The 14,293-nt window shown below is 49.4% G+C and overlaps 1 protein-coding gene across 5 annotated transcripts in view; it reads right to left on the bottom strand.

The window, feature by feature from the left end:
- Positions 1–14,293, bottom strand: part of TRAK1 (trafficking kinesin protein 1) — a 119,620-nt gene that overhangs the window by 36,019 nt on the left and 69,308 nt on the right. For all 5 annotated transcript variants that reach the window (XM_077754340.1, XM_077754341.1, XM_077754342.1 and 2 more), the window contains exons 3-4: positions 6,561–6,637; positions 1,889–2,005 (exon numbers count right to left, since the gene is read on the bottom strand). In XM_077754340.1, the coding sequence (XP_077610466.1) occupies positions 1,889–2,005; positions 6,561–6,611 (168 nt within the window). In that variant the 5' untranslated portion in view covers positions 6,612–6,637. The remainder of the gene's footprint in view (positions 1–1,888; positions 2,006–6,560; positions 6,638–14,293) is intronic.

The following is a 14,293-nucleotide window of genomic DNA, read 5'->3' as shown; positions in this document are numbered from 1 at the left end:
AGGAACCCACGCCCTCCACAAGGGCGGCGATGTGGGGAAGCAGGTGAGGGGCGATGGTGACCAGTTATTGGGTGCTGGGTGGCATGCTCCTCTGCTCTGACCAGGCTGAGCCGGCAGGCTTTAATGCCCAGGAGAAGGGGAAGTCAGGTCATGCCCACAGGAGGCAAGGAAGGCAGGGGTCAACTCTACTTCTCCAAAACACAACCACATTCTACCTTCTTGTCTTTCAAAAGATGCAAACCGGGGCGCCTGGGTGGCTCAGTCGGTGAAGCGTCCAACTTCAACTCAGGTCATGATCTCACGGTTCGTGGGTTCGAGCCCCGTGTCGGGCTCTGTGCTGACAGCTAGTTAGAGCCTATAGCCTGCTTCAGATTCTGTATCTCCCTCTCTCTCTGACCCTCACCTGCTCACACTGTCTCTCAGAAATAAAATTTAAAAACATTAAAAAAAAAAAGATGCAAACCTGTTTCATCATATGCAAACTATTAAACCCAGACAACAACAGCTGGGAACAACTTTCATGAGGAAAAGTTCTCAATACAAGTAAGAGACACAAGTAAGGGCATCCCTTCCCACTCAAAAAGTCTCTGATAGAATATAAAGGAGAAGAGGGGTGCCTGGGTGGCTCAGTCAGTCAAGCGGCTGACTTGTGGGTTTGTGGGTTCGAGCCCTGTGTTGGGCTGTGCACTAACAGTGCGGAGTCTGCTTGGGATTCTCTCTCTCTCTTTCTCTCTCTCAAAAATAAATAAATGGTAAAAAAAAATTTTTTTTTAAAGAGGGGAGCCTGGGTGACTCAGTCGGTTAAGCTTCCGACTTCAGCTTAGGTCATGATCTCACAGTGTGTGAGTTTGAGCCCCATGTCAGGCTCTATGCTGACAGCTTGGAGCCTGGAGCCAGATTCAGATTCTTTCTCTCCCTCTCTCTCTCTGCTCCTCCCATGCTCATGCTCTGTCTCTGTCTCTCTCTTTCTCAAAAAAAAAATAAATAAATAAATAAAAATTTTTTTTAAACCAGGAGAAGAAAATCAAATAGAAGTCCTCACAGCTAAAACTGCCAGTTAAAAGCACAGGATAATGGAGAAGAAACTACAGGGCGCCTGGGTGGCTCAGTCGGTTGAGGGTCCGACTTCGGCTCAGGTCATGATCTCATGGTTCTTGAGTTTGAGCCCCGCATCGAGCTCTTTGCCTAATAGCTTGGAGCCTGGAGCCTGCTTTGGATTCTGTGTCTCCCTCTCTCTCTGCCCCTCCCTTGCTTGTGTGCATGTGCGCTCTCTCATTCTCTCTCTCAAAAATAAATAAATATAAAAAAAAGAAGCTACAGAGTAGGGCCCAGCTCTATCTCCTAAGCCTTGTGACACCATCTGACTCTGGAGAACCTTCCAACTCCTGCCCACGCTGTGACCTTCCAGGAAACCAGTTCTACTCCCCTGAAACTTCAGTCCCTTAAGATAAGCCTAAAGCCTTCATCTCCCTGCCCCTGACCACTGATACCCTTTGGCCAAGATTTGTATCATGGAAATGATAGGGTTTCCATCATGACAACAGGCTATTTTTTTGGTCTGTTTTACAAACATGAAGTCACACTGTAGGAAGATCGTGCAGTCGCTGCCTTCCTCAGGCTCCCCTCCAGCCTGCGCACGCCGGCCCCCCTCAGGAGCCCCTTCTCACCGCCGTCTTAGCCTGTGTGCACCCCTGCCACGTGCCGAGTATCCTTCCCAGCCTACGTGAGGGTCTGGACTCTTAGGAGACGGGGACTGTGAGGGCTGTTCCTGCCCCAGCTGGCGCCGTCCACAACCCCCGGAAGAGAAGGCGCAGCGGGTGGCCGCCTCAGGGCCGGCAGCTCTGGGGGCCTGAGCCAAGCCCACCCGGCCCGGCCGCCGGCTCCTCACCTCCTCCCTGATGTGTTCCACCTGCTCTTCCAGCAGCTCGTTCCTCTCGGTTAGCGTCTTGTTCTTCTTCAACAACGACTGGCCGATCCGAGCGGCCAGTTCTAAATCCCGCTCTTTCTATGGGAGGCAAAAGGGAGAACAGACGTTCAAAGCACCTGTGCTTCCTGAAGGAGCCAAGGGTGCTTGGTGTCAACTGAGGAAAAGAGGGTGTTCAGGAATGAGAAAGGAATGAAGAACTCACCATCCATGCACCAGCATGGGACACCTGCTCAGAGGAGGGCAGCGCTCTACCCACGTGACGTGCAAGAGCTACGCAATGAGGGACACCCTCAGAATCCAATGAACACAAGGAGACACGTGCTTCCAGAAACATTCCTCTGCAGCAGCTCTGGTATTTGTGAAATCCTTATAAAGCTAGTCCCTGTGTCCTCAGAGAGGTGCCATTAATGAAGGGACAGACACCAAAGGTGTTAACAAAGTTCCAACAGGTAACTTACTTAAAAGGTAAGGTCAACTCTGATTCTTGACATGACTAATTTCCTTATAAAACTGAACCAAAAGCCCATTATCTCTCCTGATTGGTGTCCCATCTGAATGGGCGACAAAGACAAATCAGTACATGGCCTTGGGCCAAAACGCTCTGCTTAACAAGGGTCAGGTACACTCCTGGTTAGCTTTTTATAAACTGTCAGTAGGTTGAGACTCATTTTAGTAATGGCAACTGCTGTTTTGTTTTAAATGAAATTCAATGGCACAAAACTGAAATACCAAAGTGCATTCCATGTAATAAGGGCATTAGCTCATGTTTGCGCTTCTGCTTGTCATGTGTTTATATAGGCGAGTATCAAGTCATAACCAAAGACGCACTTCTTACAGCAGGTACTGGTCAAGTTTAACTGCTCCGGGCGAACCCTTCTACTCCATGACTCTTAAGAGGTCGGGTTCTGCCTGAACATCCCCTGACCTGGTTTCCTCATCTGTTCTCATCTTAGATGGGGAGGGGAGGTGGGGCTACCCGTGGAAAAGTCTTCTAGCATTATGATTCAGAGTCGTACGATATTTAAAAAAGAAAAAAAAAAAGCAGCTTTTACTTCTAACTTCTCACATATGCACCAAATCATTCCTTGCACTAGCAACACATCTTCCCTCACTTTTCACGGGAGTTTCTCTGAAGTATGAGCCGAGCACTGGAGGTCAAAGTGCGGTTTGGGGAGACTCTGGATTTGACATTCTCTCTCTCGCACAGATGATGGTCACTCTTCACTCGGTCTTTGCAGTCCTGAAACTTGCAACTGGCTATCACCACCGCCCCGGAAGCCAGCCAGGTGTCACATCAAGGGAGCCACAAACACGTCCAACTTATTTCCACCATCCGTGACCCCTCACATGCCTGCCAAGGACCAAAGGGGACCAGTGACCTTGCCCAATGAACGGAGATGCTACTCTCTGTGTACATATCCATGCTGGTTACAGGCCTTCCTAGGAGGGTACTTAGCTCAACAGGTGCGCTTATTTGGCCCCTGGGGGAAAGGACCTAAAGGGACTCTGCGAGGAGACCTAGCTCTCCAGGCCGACTCGAAGTTAGCATTTTGTGCAGGCGGTTTCCACCGGCTAACCCTCAATTAAAACCGCAATCCGAGTGTCCGTCTGGAAGCGTGGTCTCCACAAAGCGAACGCAGGCCTCTTACATCCGCCTACCAGAACAAGCCCTCGCACCGAACACGCGGCCAGCGCTTCATGCTTCGCTTCACGCTTCGCTTCACGGCGTCGCTGCCCTGCGCTGCCATCATGCACCCATCACGCCACGCACATGCTACGTCTCCACAAGCACAGGCATTCTGTACGCCGGGGCCACATCCTGTGTGCAGGCCCACGGCACACAAATCAAGCAGGAAGCATCACGTGAGGGTCCGCTGGACGAGGCCAGTTGGAGCACCCGAAGATGAGGGCTTCCCGTGGCGCACGGGGCTCCAGAGCGACGGGCAGGGGAATAAAAACAAATGGGCTGTGCACTCAATGAAGCCCCTCGCGCCCCCTCAGGACAACCTAGGGGCCGGGCGGCCCTCACCTCATCTACACCAAATATCTAATCTTTATAGTGACATAAACAAAAACTCTCTGCTGGAGGAAAAAAGAAAGAAGAAATAATAGTAAAAATATTTATGGGTGAAATGAAAAACTTAAAACAAATTACGTGGTGCCTAAAAGTTACCTAAGGTGGGGCGCCTGGCTGGCTCAGTCACTAGAGCGTTGTGATGCTTGATCTCAGGTTGTAGGTTCAAGCCCCACATTGGGTGTAGAGACTACTTAAAAGTTACCTAAAAGCAGTTCATCTAAAAGTTACAATAGGTAAAAACTTACTGTAGTAACTCTGTTTTTACTTTCCTAAGGGGACAGACAGGTTGGGTTTCTTCTGGAGAATCAGAGGAATGAAGGCATTCCTATTTATTACATCCAGCTGACATTCGGTAAGTGTTTACTTTAAAAAACACGGGAACATCTAGGCTATGGCCCCTGGCTTAAGACAGTGAGAATGACAGGTTACAAATAAATAACTGAGGCCCTTGGAAATCCTCAATGAAGAGAGCTTGTTCCTTCACTCCTTGGAAAAAGCAGCCAAGCGGAGCTCATTCTGATTGCTCGCTCCCTCTTCCCGCCTGGGCTGTGCTGACAAGAACTGTGACTAGGCTCAGCCCCTCGTGAGAGTGGCACTCATGCCGCCTCACACACCCCTGGGGACGGAGAGCAGCGGCCTCCCACGCTGAGCAGCTGACTCATCTCATTCACCAATCTCAGGATAAAACACATGACTCAGGGACCCCAGGAACAGCCCTCCCCAAAAGGTAACTCCACCGGCAGGAAGCCAAGGCGAGCAGCAGAGTCCTCTTCCCAGTGGAGGCAGAAGCAAAAGCCTCCCGCGGGCCTCGTGGGCTGGGCTCTGGCATCTGGTGCGCACCACCCCCGCGCCCCCCGCACCCTGCCTGCAAACCAAAGCAAAGGATCGGAGGAAACGGAGCCAAAGCCACACCGAGCAAAACGCAGCACGGCACGACAGTCACGTGACCCAGGCGGGGAGACTTTAACAGGGGAACCCGCCTAGTTCCAAGGAAAGGCAGTGACTCAGATATGGTTCTTATCAGGACAAGGGGAAGAATGGCATTATGAACAAAACACAGAGACGCCCAGACCATTGCCATGGTGAGCTGCTAAAAATAAAACCGAGAAGGCACAACAGAGCCACCGAGGAAAGTCCTCCACAAGCGTTCTTTCCAACAGCTCGTTTTCAAAAGAGGGCAGCGCGCTCTCCGTGGAGTGGCAGCTGCTCAGGAGATGGGCTGGGGGTGGGGACTGCTGGCGCCCGGCCTGGACACGAAGGGCTGTGCTCCCAGGGCCCTTTGCAAGCCATCCTCAGACGTCCGAGCAGACACCAATCTCGCCCTGTGGGGGATCACGTGGCCCTCCGAGAACTGCAGGCAGTGGACACTCACAGAGGCAGCATCCCAGAAAAAGTACAGAACAGAACAAAGCGAATTGCACGATGACGCCTGTGTTCACGGGGGCACCCGGGGCGTGGTGATGGACAGCTTCAAAGGCCCCCATGAGCCAGGGATAGATGGGGCAGGTCCCGGGGAGCAAGCTGGAAGGGGTTTCAGAATGTGACTGCCATGCAGCCTTGGGTACCACAGGGAGGACTTCGAAGTGTCTCTAAGTGTGGGGGGTGGGGCAAAGTGGTCAGCGGGCTCGGGATGGGGCAGCCGCAGAGAGACACAAAACCTCATTGCTGATGCTCTGGGGGCTGGAGGCGTGGAGAGGCCTTGGAAAGAAAAGAAAGGTCCAGACAGAGCCCCTTCAGATGACCTGACGGCTAACGGTGTGCGGAGTGAGGAACGGATGCTGGAAATACAAGGGAGCCCGGACAGTGTGGAGCTGCTGGGGAAATGGACACAGAGGGAAACGGTCTGTGATGAACCATTTTCAAAAGCCAGTGGTGCCGGGACGCCTGGGCTCAGTCGGTTGAGCCTCCTCTGACGTTGGCTCAGGTAATGATCTCACAGCTCAAAAGTTCAAGCCCCACGGCTATCGGTGCAGAACCTGCTTCGGATCCCTGTCTCTCCTCTCTCTCTGTCTCTCTCTGCCCCTCCCCAGCTTGTGCTCGCTCTCAAAAATAAAATAAACATTAAAAAAATATATATGGGGAGCCTGGTTGGCCCAGTTAAGTGTCCAACTTCAGTTCAGGTCTTATCTCGAAGTTCAGGAGTTCGAGACCTGCACCAGGCTCTGTGCTGACAGCTCAGAGCTGGGAGCCTGCTTCAGATTCTGTGTCTCCCTCTCTCTCTGCCCTTCTCCATTTGCGTGTGCTCTTTCTCTCCCTCAAAAATAAACATTAAAAATTTTTTTTAATTTTAAAAATCTTAACCCAGTTATTCTAGCAAGTAGCCCTATTTTTTAACGTCATGAATACATTCCTTTTAAAACCCAACATACGTGTACAAAGTTACAGCTACAAAGACCTACACAGCTACCAGTTAGAAAAGTAAAGCCAATGCATTACACCCCGAGAGGGCCCAGTTGTGGCAATTCTTCACTGAGACAGACAGAATGTATTCTTTAATCAATTTAAGTTACAATCAGGCCATCATAAATGGCTCTTTGCCTCCCCGGAAACACTTACCTCCTCAAGAAGCCGAGTGACAGCGTCTATGTCATTATACGTCTTAGTCATCTGGCCAACTCTTTCAGCACATAAGACTGCAAGAAATAAAAGTGGCAATGAAACTATGGATATCGCAAACCGGCCAAATAAATGACCCACCTAAAAAGGTGGCCCTTCAAATTGTGCCTGTGGATCAGACACAAAGCATTGTTGGTTTTGTCAGTTTCGTTCAACCCACACTGTGCTCGGCACCACTGGATTTCATTTCCAGGGAAGAGCTCCAAGGAGAACTAAGAGTGGGTAACTTCCAATCCTGCAAGGCTTTGACACCATGCGTGTGTATATGTGTGTGTCTGTGTGTGCGCGCACTCACATGCATGTGCACACTCAAAGGGGACACTAAGGACAGGGTGTTGGAGTGGAAAGGGGTCTGGCTGCATAGAAACTCAGCAAACGGGGCGCCTGGGGGGCTCAGTTGGTTGAGCATCCAACTTCGGCTCAGGTCATGATCTCGTGGTTCGTGGGTTAGAGCCACACGTTGGGCTCTGTGCTGACAGCTCAGAGCCTGGAGCCTGTCTTTGGATTCTGTGTCTCCCCCTCTCTCTGTTCCTCCCCTGCTCATGCGCTTGCTCTCTCTCAAAAAATAAATGAAACATTAAAAAAATTAAACTCAGCAAACGGAAATGGGTCAGCAGCACAGCCACCAACGTGTGACTTACCCTAACTACAGGGTCTAGACCTCACGAACCACAGAGACCCAACCAAATGGACACAGTGGAATCCCTCAGAAAGCAGCTAGCAATATAATTATTAAATAACAACCTTAGCTGATAATTTCATGATGGCAGAGCCCCTCCCATCCCCACTCCTAAATTCTAAGGATATGCAACCAGTTTCCATACCAGGAAAACCACGGTAGTAGTCTTTTTACTCAACACCAAAAAGACTAACTATTGCTGCTATACACAAATATGCACACTTATACACACAGAGTGATATGTTGGCATACATGTAATTCACTGAGGTCATTTAAGGACTGTATGTCTTTGCTCTCCTATCGAAAAAAGTCATGTGATGAAAGAATGCTTTAGTCTGCAGAAAAATCTCAGGGCTGTTTTATTTTAAATCGATGGCAGGGAATTGATTTGCAATTCAACAAACACCAAGAAGGTAGCATGGGCTTTATTCTGTGTAGGAAGGAATGGATGTAAATGGGTTTAGGACCCACATGTACAAATTGTTAAGCCTGCAACTTTTGCAATATGTAATGGCATAGTGACTCTTCATAACTATGACTCCAGTAGATAATTCCTTAAGGCCGAGGACTTGGTAAAACTCTCACAATGACCCACATTCAGGAGCAGCCCAAGCAAGGCATTTGGAAATTAAGCGTACTACTCAGCCTGCGACTGGAATGCGATAGGTCTCTAAATATTTTATTAAACCCAAGTAAAGATCAGCCTCGTGAATGGGCTCAGAGGAATCCTATCTGTTGGAATGATTTTCTAGCTTAGGGAGACCCGAAATCTGGTTCCAAATCTGAAACCCTACCAGCAAGGCCTCCCAGAGCCAGGAGAGGGGGCTCCTTGGCCGGCTCTCCTCCACCCAGCACCTTGATGAGCTTGCTGGGAGGAAGGGCTCGGCTTGGGCACCCCCTTCCCTCACCTCCGGGGAGCTGCCCGACTAGCAAGAGCAAGGAAGAGCTTTAAGGGTTGGTTTCAACCAGAATTTAATTTGATGGAGATGGAGTCCGGCTCCAATTGCTCTAAATTGTTCATCAGCTCGGGGTCAGGAGAAATCTCTAAGTGAAGATTCCTATGCCCCAAAAGGAGTCAGTGTTCATGCTGGGCAGCTGTGCTGGGCTGTGGCCGTGCAGATAAAGATGCAGGAGGCCCCCCACGGGCTCCCGAACAGACCCCCTTCCCCATCCTCACCACAGTCACAAAAGGCCTCTGTACTGACACCAGTGTCTGTACACCTTAACTCATCTGGCCCCATGTCACCCTAATATGAGAGAGCACACTTCAGAGCTGTTTTTTTTTTTTTTTTCCTCCAGGATTATATCAATCAGCAATTACACTTACATTCTGCAAGCGAATTTTTTGAATTGAGGTCTTTGTAGTTAATCACATGCCTAGAGAATCATGTGCAGATGCAAGAAATAATACAGAGATCCCTTATGCCCTGTACCCAGCTTCCCACAGTGGTAACCTTTTGTGAAATTACATCCCAGCCGGGGGCACTGACATTGATACAATCCATGAATCCCATTCCGATTTCCCAGACTAACTGGTGCTCACCTGTGTGTGCACATGTGCTTGCGTGCACGTGGATATGAAGCTCTAACACTTCTATCACCTGCATAGGTTTGTGTATCTAGGTCCACAAAGATCCCTTGTGTTGCCCTCTTATAAAGCTAATTTTAAAAAGCCTTAATGTGCTTTAACAAATGACCCCATAGATGTAAACTTGGAACGGCGGGCTTTCTCTAGCATCAACCAGTCAGGCACATGTTGTCACCATACACATGGTGACAGGAGCGCAGGGGTGACCTTTCACATTCCGTCCAGGGCTACAGAGTGAGGTGGAGACCTCCCCAAAGTCCCCCGGCCTTTGACAGAGCCGAGCTTCAGAAGTCAGAGGCATAAATGAAAAGCCACCATTGACCCTGAGCTATTGAGGTAAGTGCACTGTTCTTCCCGTTAGGTCTTTAAAAATACAAAGAATTCCAACGGGGAGAAGATGTACTGATTCATAACACACGGGAAAAAATTAGAAGAGCTATAAAAATATTGACATTTAGATGGTATTACAAGTTTTAATTTTTGTGCTTTGAAGGGAATTTGTTTTTGTAGTGACCATGCATGAATAGGAAAAAAATTTACTTAAAATATTTTTCAGAAAATATGCAGTTGACTATGGTATAGGGTCCTGGGAGCCTCCCAGGTACAACTTTTATAAGAAATCAGTAACAGGAACCACAGAGAAATCAGACCTTTCTGGAGCACACTTCCTATGGCCAGGCCATGTTCAATACTACTCCACTAGATGATCAATAAATACTACAGGATAGGAACTTAAACTAACTCCATGTTACAAATGGGAAGAAACTAGAGGCCCAGAGAGGTTAAATAACTCCTCTGATCTCAGATGTGACTCAGCTAGCAAATGGTGGATATAAAAAAAAAAAAAAAAAAAAGCAGAGACTCCCAGCAAGGGCAACAGTTAATTAAATATGTATAGAGTCCCTGCTGCATCTGGAGATTTAAGGAGCTTCTTCCTTAATCCTCACCACACCCCTGCAGGGTAGGTGCTGTTATGACCATTCCACAGATGAGAAAACTGAGACTGGAGAAGTTAAGGACTCGATGGAGGTCACAGCAAATGGGTTTTAAGGCAAGGATTGCGCAACTAAGTCAGTCTGGTTCCTGTCCTAAGTTAGGGGGAGCCATAAAGAATTCAAGGGCAAGGCTGAGGCCAGCACACATCGACAACTTTTGGAAGCATCAACAGAGCAAGAAACATCCGCCGTGTAGGAGAAAGATCCCAGGCGCCAGGACCCTGAGGCTTAGGTTTTCACACGATGCTCCACCAAGGTCACGAGGCCCTGGAAAAGCCCCGCCTTGGGTTTCCTCTTCCAAGAAGTGAGGGGGCAGGGGTGAGAACAACGAGGTGGGAAAATAGCCAGTGAGGCCTTTAAACAGTAAGTACAGGCTGCGCTCTCCAAGCACCAGCTTTCCAGATACTCCGCGTACAAGAAACCGCGTTCCTGTTTCCCTCTCTATGGGAACAGGATTCCAAAGGGAGGTTCAGTTCTGACCAAGGGAGCACTACCGAATCAATCCACTCCCACTCAAAGGGTGTTCAAAAAAAAAAAAAAAAAAACAGCTATAAACCTCTATAATAACATGTAGAAATTAGGGTCCAAGTCCTAGAAAAATCAGTAGAACGAGCCAACAGTGGCAAAGCAGACACAGCGGACACACGGCACGCCTCTGGCGGTACCAGCCTGCCATGTACCAAACGTGCAGCCAGCTCTGCGCCGAACAGGGCAGGAGACCAGCCCTTCCGAGTCACACAGAAAACAAGGTTCTGCATCAAGGCAACCCTGGGCAGGGGTCCGGGGTGTGTGAGATCTGCCAAGTCCCTTTAGCGACTTGGGACTTTAGTAATGGGACAACAGATTCCACTGGAGGGTTCTCAAAGGGGGAGTGTCCACATAAGAGCTGCATTTCNATCAAACCCAGGAAATCCTAAGTGGCTGTGAAGGTAGAGAGAGGTGTTCTCTTTCCTTGAGAGAGTTAAGAGATAAGATGGGGTGTGGTAAATCAGAAAGATAGGATCTGGGCTTCTCACTGGGACAGAGGGGACAAAGGCATTCCACTTGCCTAGTGTCCCCAGGCAAGACAGACCCGTGAGACGGAAGCTCAGAAGCACCATGGGGCGGCCCTCGCATACTCACTCTCTGGCAAAGGGGACAGCGGCTGAGGTCACCACTGGACAATGTACCAGGCGGAGGGCCGTGCGCAGCCCTCCGCAGGAATGCCCTCAGGGGGCTGGAGGTCCTAAACTGTGGTTCAGAAGAATCCGATTTGCAATGAGAAAAGGGTCGAGGGCCCATCCTTGCACACGTAGGTGGAATCACGAAGCCAGATTCAAATGAGTGGCCCTGGGCTGGCTGAGCAGAGGGAGGCCCGTACTGCGTGGTCGGCGAGCCAGAGGGTGCAGATCGGAAGCGGGGTGGGGGTGCTCGGGCTGAAAATCAGGAATGCAAGCTTTATGCCAATTAAACCGTGCCCCAAACAATTTTGAGAGTAAATGCTGGCAGCCACCTTATAGCTCCTGTTCACAGACGGGAGATGCCGGCCAAGAAATCCCCAAGACCCAGAGAGAGCGGGCCCTGAATAGAAACGAGGCCCTGCCGAATGCCAAGGAGATGCAGGCAGTGAGAGGCTCAGGGATGAAGACCTGAGGCCCAGGAGAAACCCCCACAGGGCAGAAAACAATGGGGCCGGGGGCTGGGGGAGGCTCCGGGGTGAGAGGGAAGCTGAAGCAGCCCTGGGGAAAGAGCCACAGAGGAGGGCAGAGGCCGTGCAGGCAGTAGGGCAGACCGGGCAGGGAGCCGGGGGCACAACGCAGGAGGCCTGACCGATAAGACGGAGGGCAAAAAGGTTCCAGCCGGCTCTCCCTGCGAACCTGTGTCTTCTGCTCACGCTAACCGGCCTGACAAGACCCCCTTGACATTCTGGCCTTATCAGACTTCTCTGAAAACTCTCTCTCGTTAGCAGCCCTCAGTTCTCATTTATGCACTGCATTTTGGCAGCATGGTTCCCATAAAACTGAGTCAACAGTTAGCTCTCATCATTTTTCTTAAAATTTTTTAATCTTTTATTTATTTTTGAGAGAGAGAGAGAGAGAGAGACAAAGCACAAGCAGGGGAGACACAGGATCCGAAGCAGGCTCCAGGCTCTGAGCTGTCAGCACAGACCCGATGCGGGGCTCAAACTCCTGAACTGTGAGATCATGACCTGAGCCGAAGTCGGATGCTTAACTAACTGAGCCCCCCAGACGCCCCTGCTCTCATCATTTCTTAACCTAATTTCGAGAACATTTCTCCTATGTCAGTTTTGCATACCTGTGGAGGAAATGATTGAAGGAGTATTTCCACCCATACAAATACGCGTGAGTGTGTACACACACATCAATACACGTATATGTAAAATTATACACATATATACCTAAGTTTGTGTGTATCCCAAGATCTTGGTAGACACTGCTCCCTTATAACACTAAACCAAGTAGCCAATATCCATGAATGGAGGGAAGATACTCATGACTGCCCACTACTCTTGCACCTTTGGGTAGTTTAGCCATGTGATCTAGCTTATTCACAGGTAATTTCTTTTTTATATATGTAATTTTTTAAACGCGTATTTATTTTTGAGAGAGAGACAGACTGTGAGCAGAGGAGGGCAGAGAGAGAGGGAGACACAGATCTGAAACAGGCTCCAGGCTCTGAGCTGTCAGCACAGAGCCTGATGTGGGGCTTGAACCCACAAATTTTGAGATCATAACCTGAGCCGTAGTCGGACGCTTAACCGATTGAGCCACCCAGGTCATTTCCTTAATTAACTAGACCATTGTTTTTCAACTTTTTTTTAGAACCCCGAATCCAGTCCCCTTTCTGATAATTTCTCCTTCTATCTTCTGTACCTTAGCATTAGTTTTACTTAAGTAAATTTTATTTCCTGTAATATTTATTCTAACAACGATACAACACCGAATAAACTTTCAATATGCCCCGTCGAGACAGGAGCCGGCCCTCGGGGGTCAGAGAAGAGAATCGTCCACGAAGCAGTAATTCTCCCTCTCTCACTCTGGCCACTAACAGCAGCTGTCAGTTGAAAAAGCATCCCTACATTGGGCCCCGGATCCTCCAGGAAGTAAACCTAATAAATACTTAATAGTCTGCCCTGCCCTGGCAAGGGGTGGAAGGTTCAGAAGCTGAAAGCCACAGCTAAAAACATCCCTATAAAATTCTCAATGAGTCACCACTGCTGCTACTTTTCCAGGCATTACAAAATACATTTCCTTTATTTAAAGCGTTGGCTACTTGCTTTTGATTTTAATTGGTCAACGCTCCACTTAAAAACCCTCACCAGCTCTGCCACTGCCTACAAGCAGCAGCCTCGATATATAAATTATCCAGGGACTGTCCATACCTGGTTCCTCGCCTGCTCCCCCCTCCCCCACTGTGCCCATTCTGCATCAGCCCACCTGATGATGCCACTCTTGGATGGCTGGTTGCCACCCTGTGGTGCCGGTTTCCTTCTGCGGGGACCGTCCCTCTCCTGCTTCGCCATCTGGGGCGTTTATGCTCCTCCCCAGGGCCCGTCTTCCTGCTGGGAAGGTTTCCCATGGAGGACAGCTATCAGTCTTCCAGGCTGGGTCGGTGTGGCAAAGCATTCTGATGAGGGGGGCATCTTTGATGGCTATCCTGACTCAGCTGCCTGGTAGCAATCCCTGCGAATCTCGGCCAGATCTGGTGCCGGTGGGTGAGACGCATGTAACCCCACACTTGTGGCAGGGAAACTCAGGCTCTGAGGAAGTCAGGTGACTTACCTAAGGTCATAGACCTTTATTTAATAATCTATTTATTTTTTACTTTACATCCAAGTTAGTTAGCATATGGTGCAACAATGATTTCAGGAGGAGATTCCTTAATGCCCCTTAAATACCCATGAAGCCCATCCCCCCTCCCACAACTCCTCCAGCAACCCTCTGTTTGTTCTCCATATTTAAGAGTCTCTTATGTTTTTGTCCCCCTCCCTGTTTTCATATTATTTTTGTTCCCCTTCCCTTAAGTTCATATGTTTTGTATCTTAGAGTCCTCATGAGTGGAGTCATATGATATTTGTCTTTCTCTGACTAATTTCACTTAGCATAATAGCCTCTAGTTCCGTCCACATAGTTGCAAATGGCAAGATTTCATTCTTTTTGATTGCCGAGTATTACTCCGTGTGTGTGTGTGGCTGCACCAGTCTGCATTCCCAGCCTAAGGCCATAGACTTTAAACACCCCCTAGGCCTCAGGGTGCCTGGGTAGCTCAGTCAGTTATGTGTCCAACTTCAGCTCAGGTCATGATCTTACAGTTTGTGGGTTCAAGCCCCACGTTGGGCTCTGTGCTGACAGCTCAGAGCCTGGAGCCTGCTTCGGATTCTAGGTCTCCCTCTCCCCCCCCCACCTCCCCC

This window comes from Crocuta crocuta, unplaced genomic scaffold, assembly GCF_008692635.1.
Source record: "Crocuta crocuta isolate KB4526 unplaced genomic scaffold, BGI_CrCroc_1.0 scaffold70, whole genome shotgun sequence".
Taxonomy (NCBI): domain Eukaryota; kingdom Metazoa; phylum Chordata; class Mammalia; order Carnivora; family Hyaenidae; genus Crocuta; species Crocuta crocuta.
The sequence above is the reverse complement of the archived record's forward strand: the minus strand, read 5'-3'. Positions and strand labels throughout refer to the sequence as shown.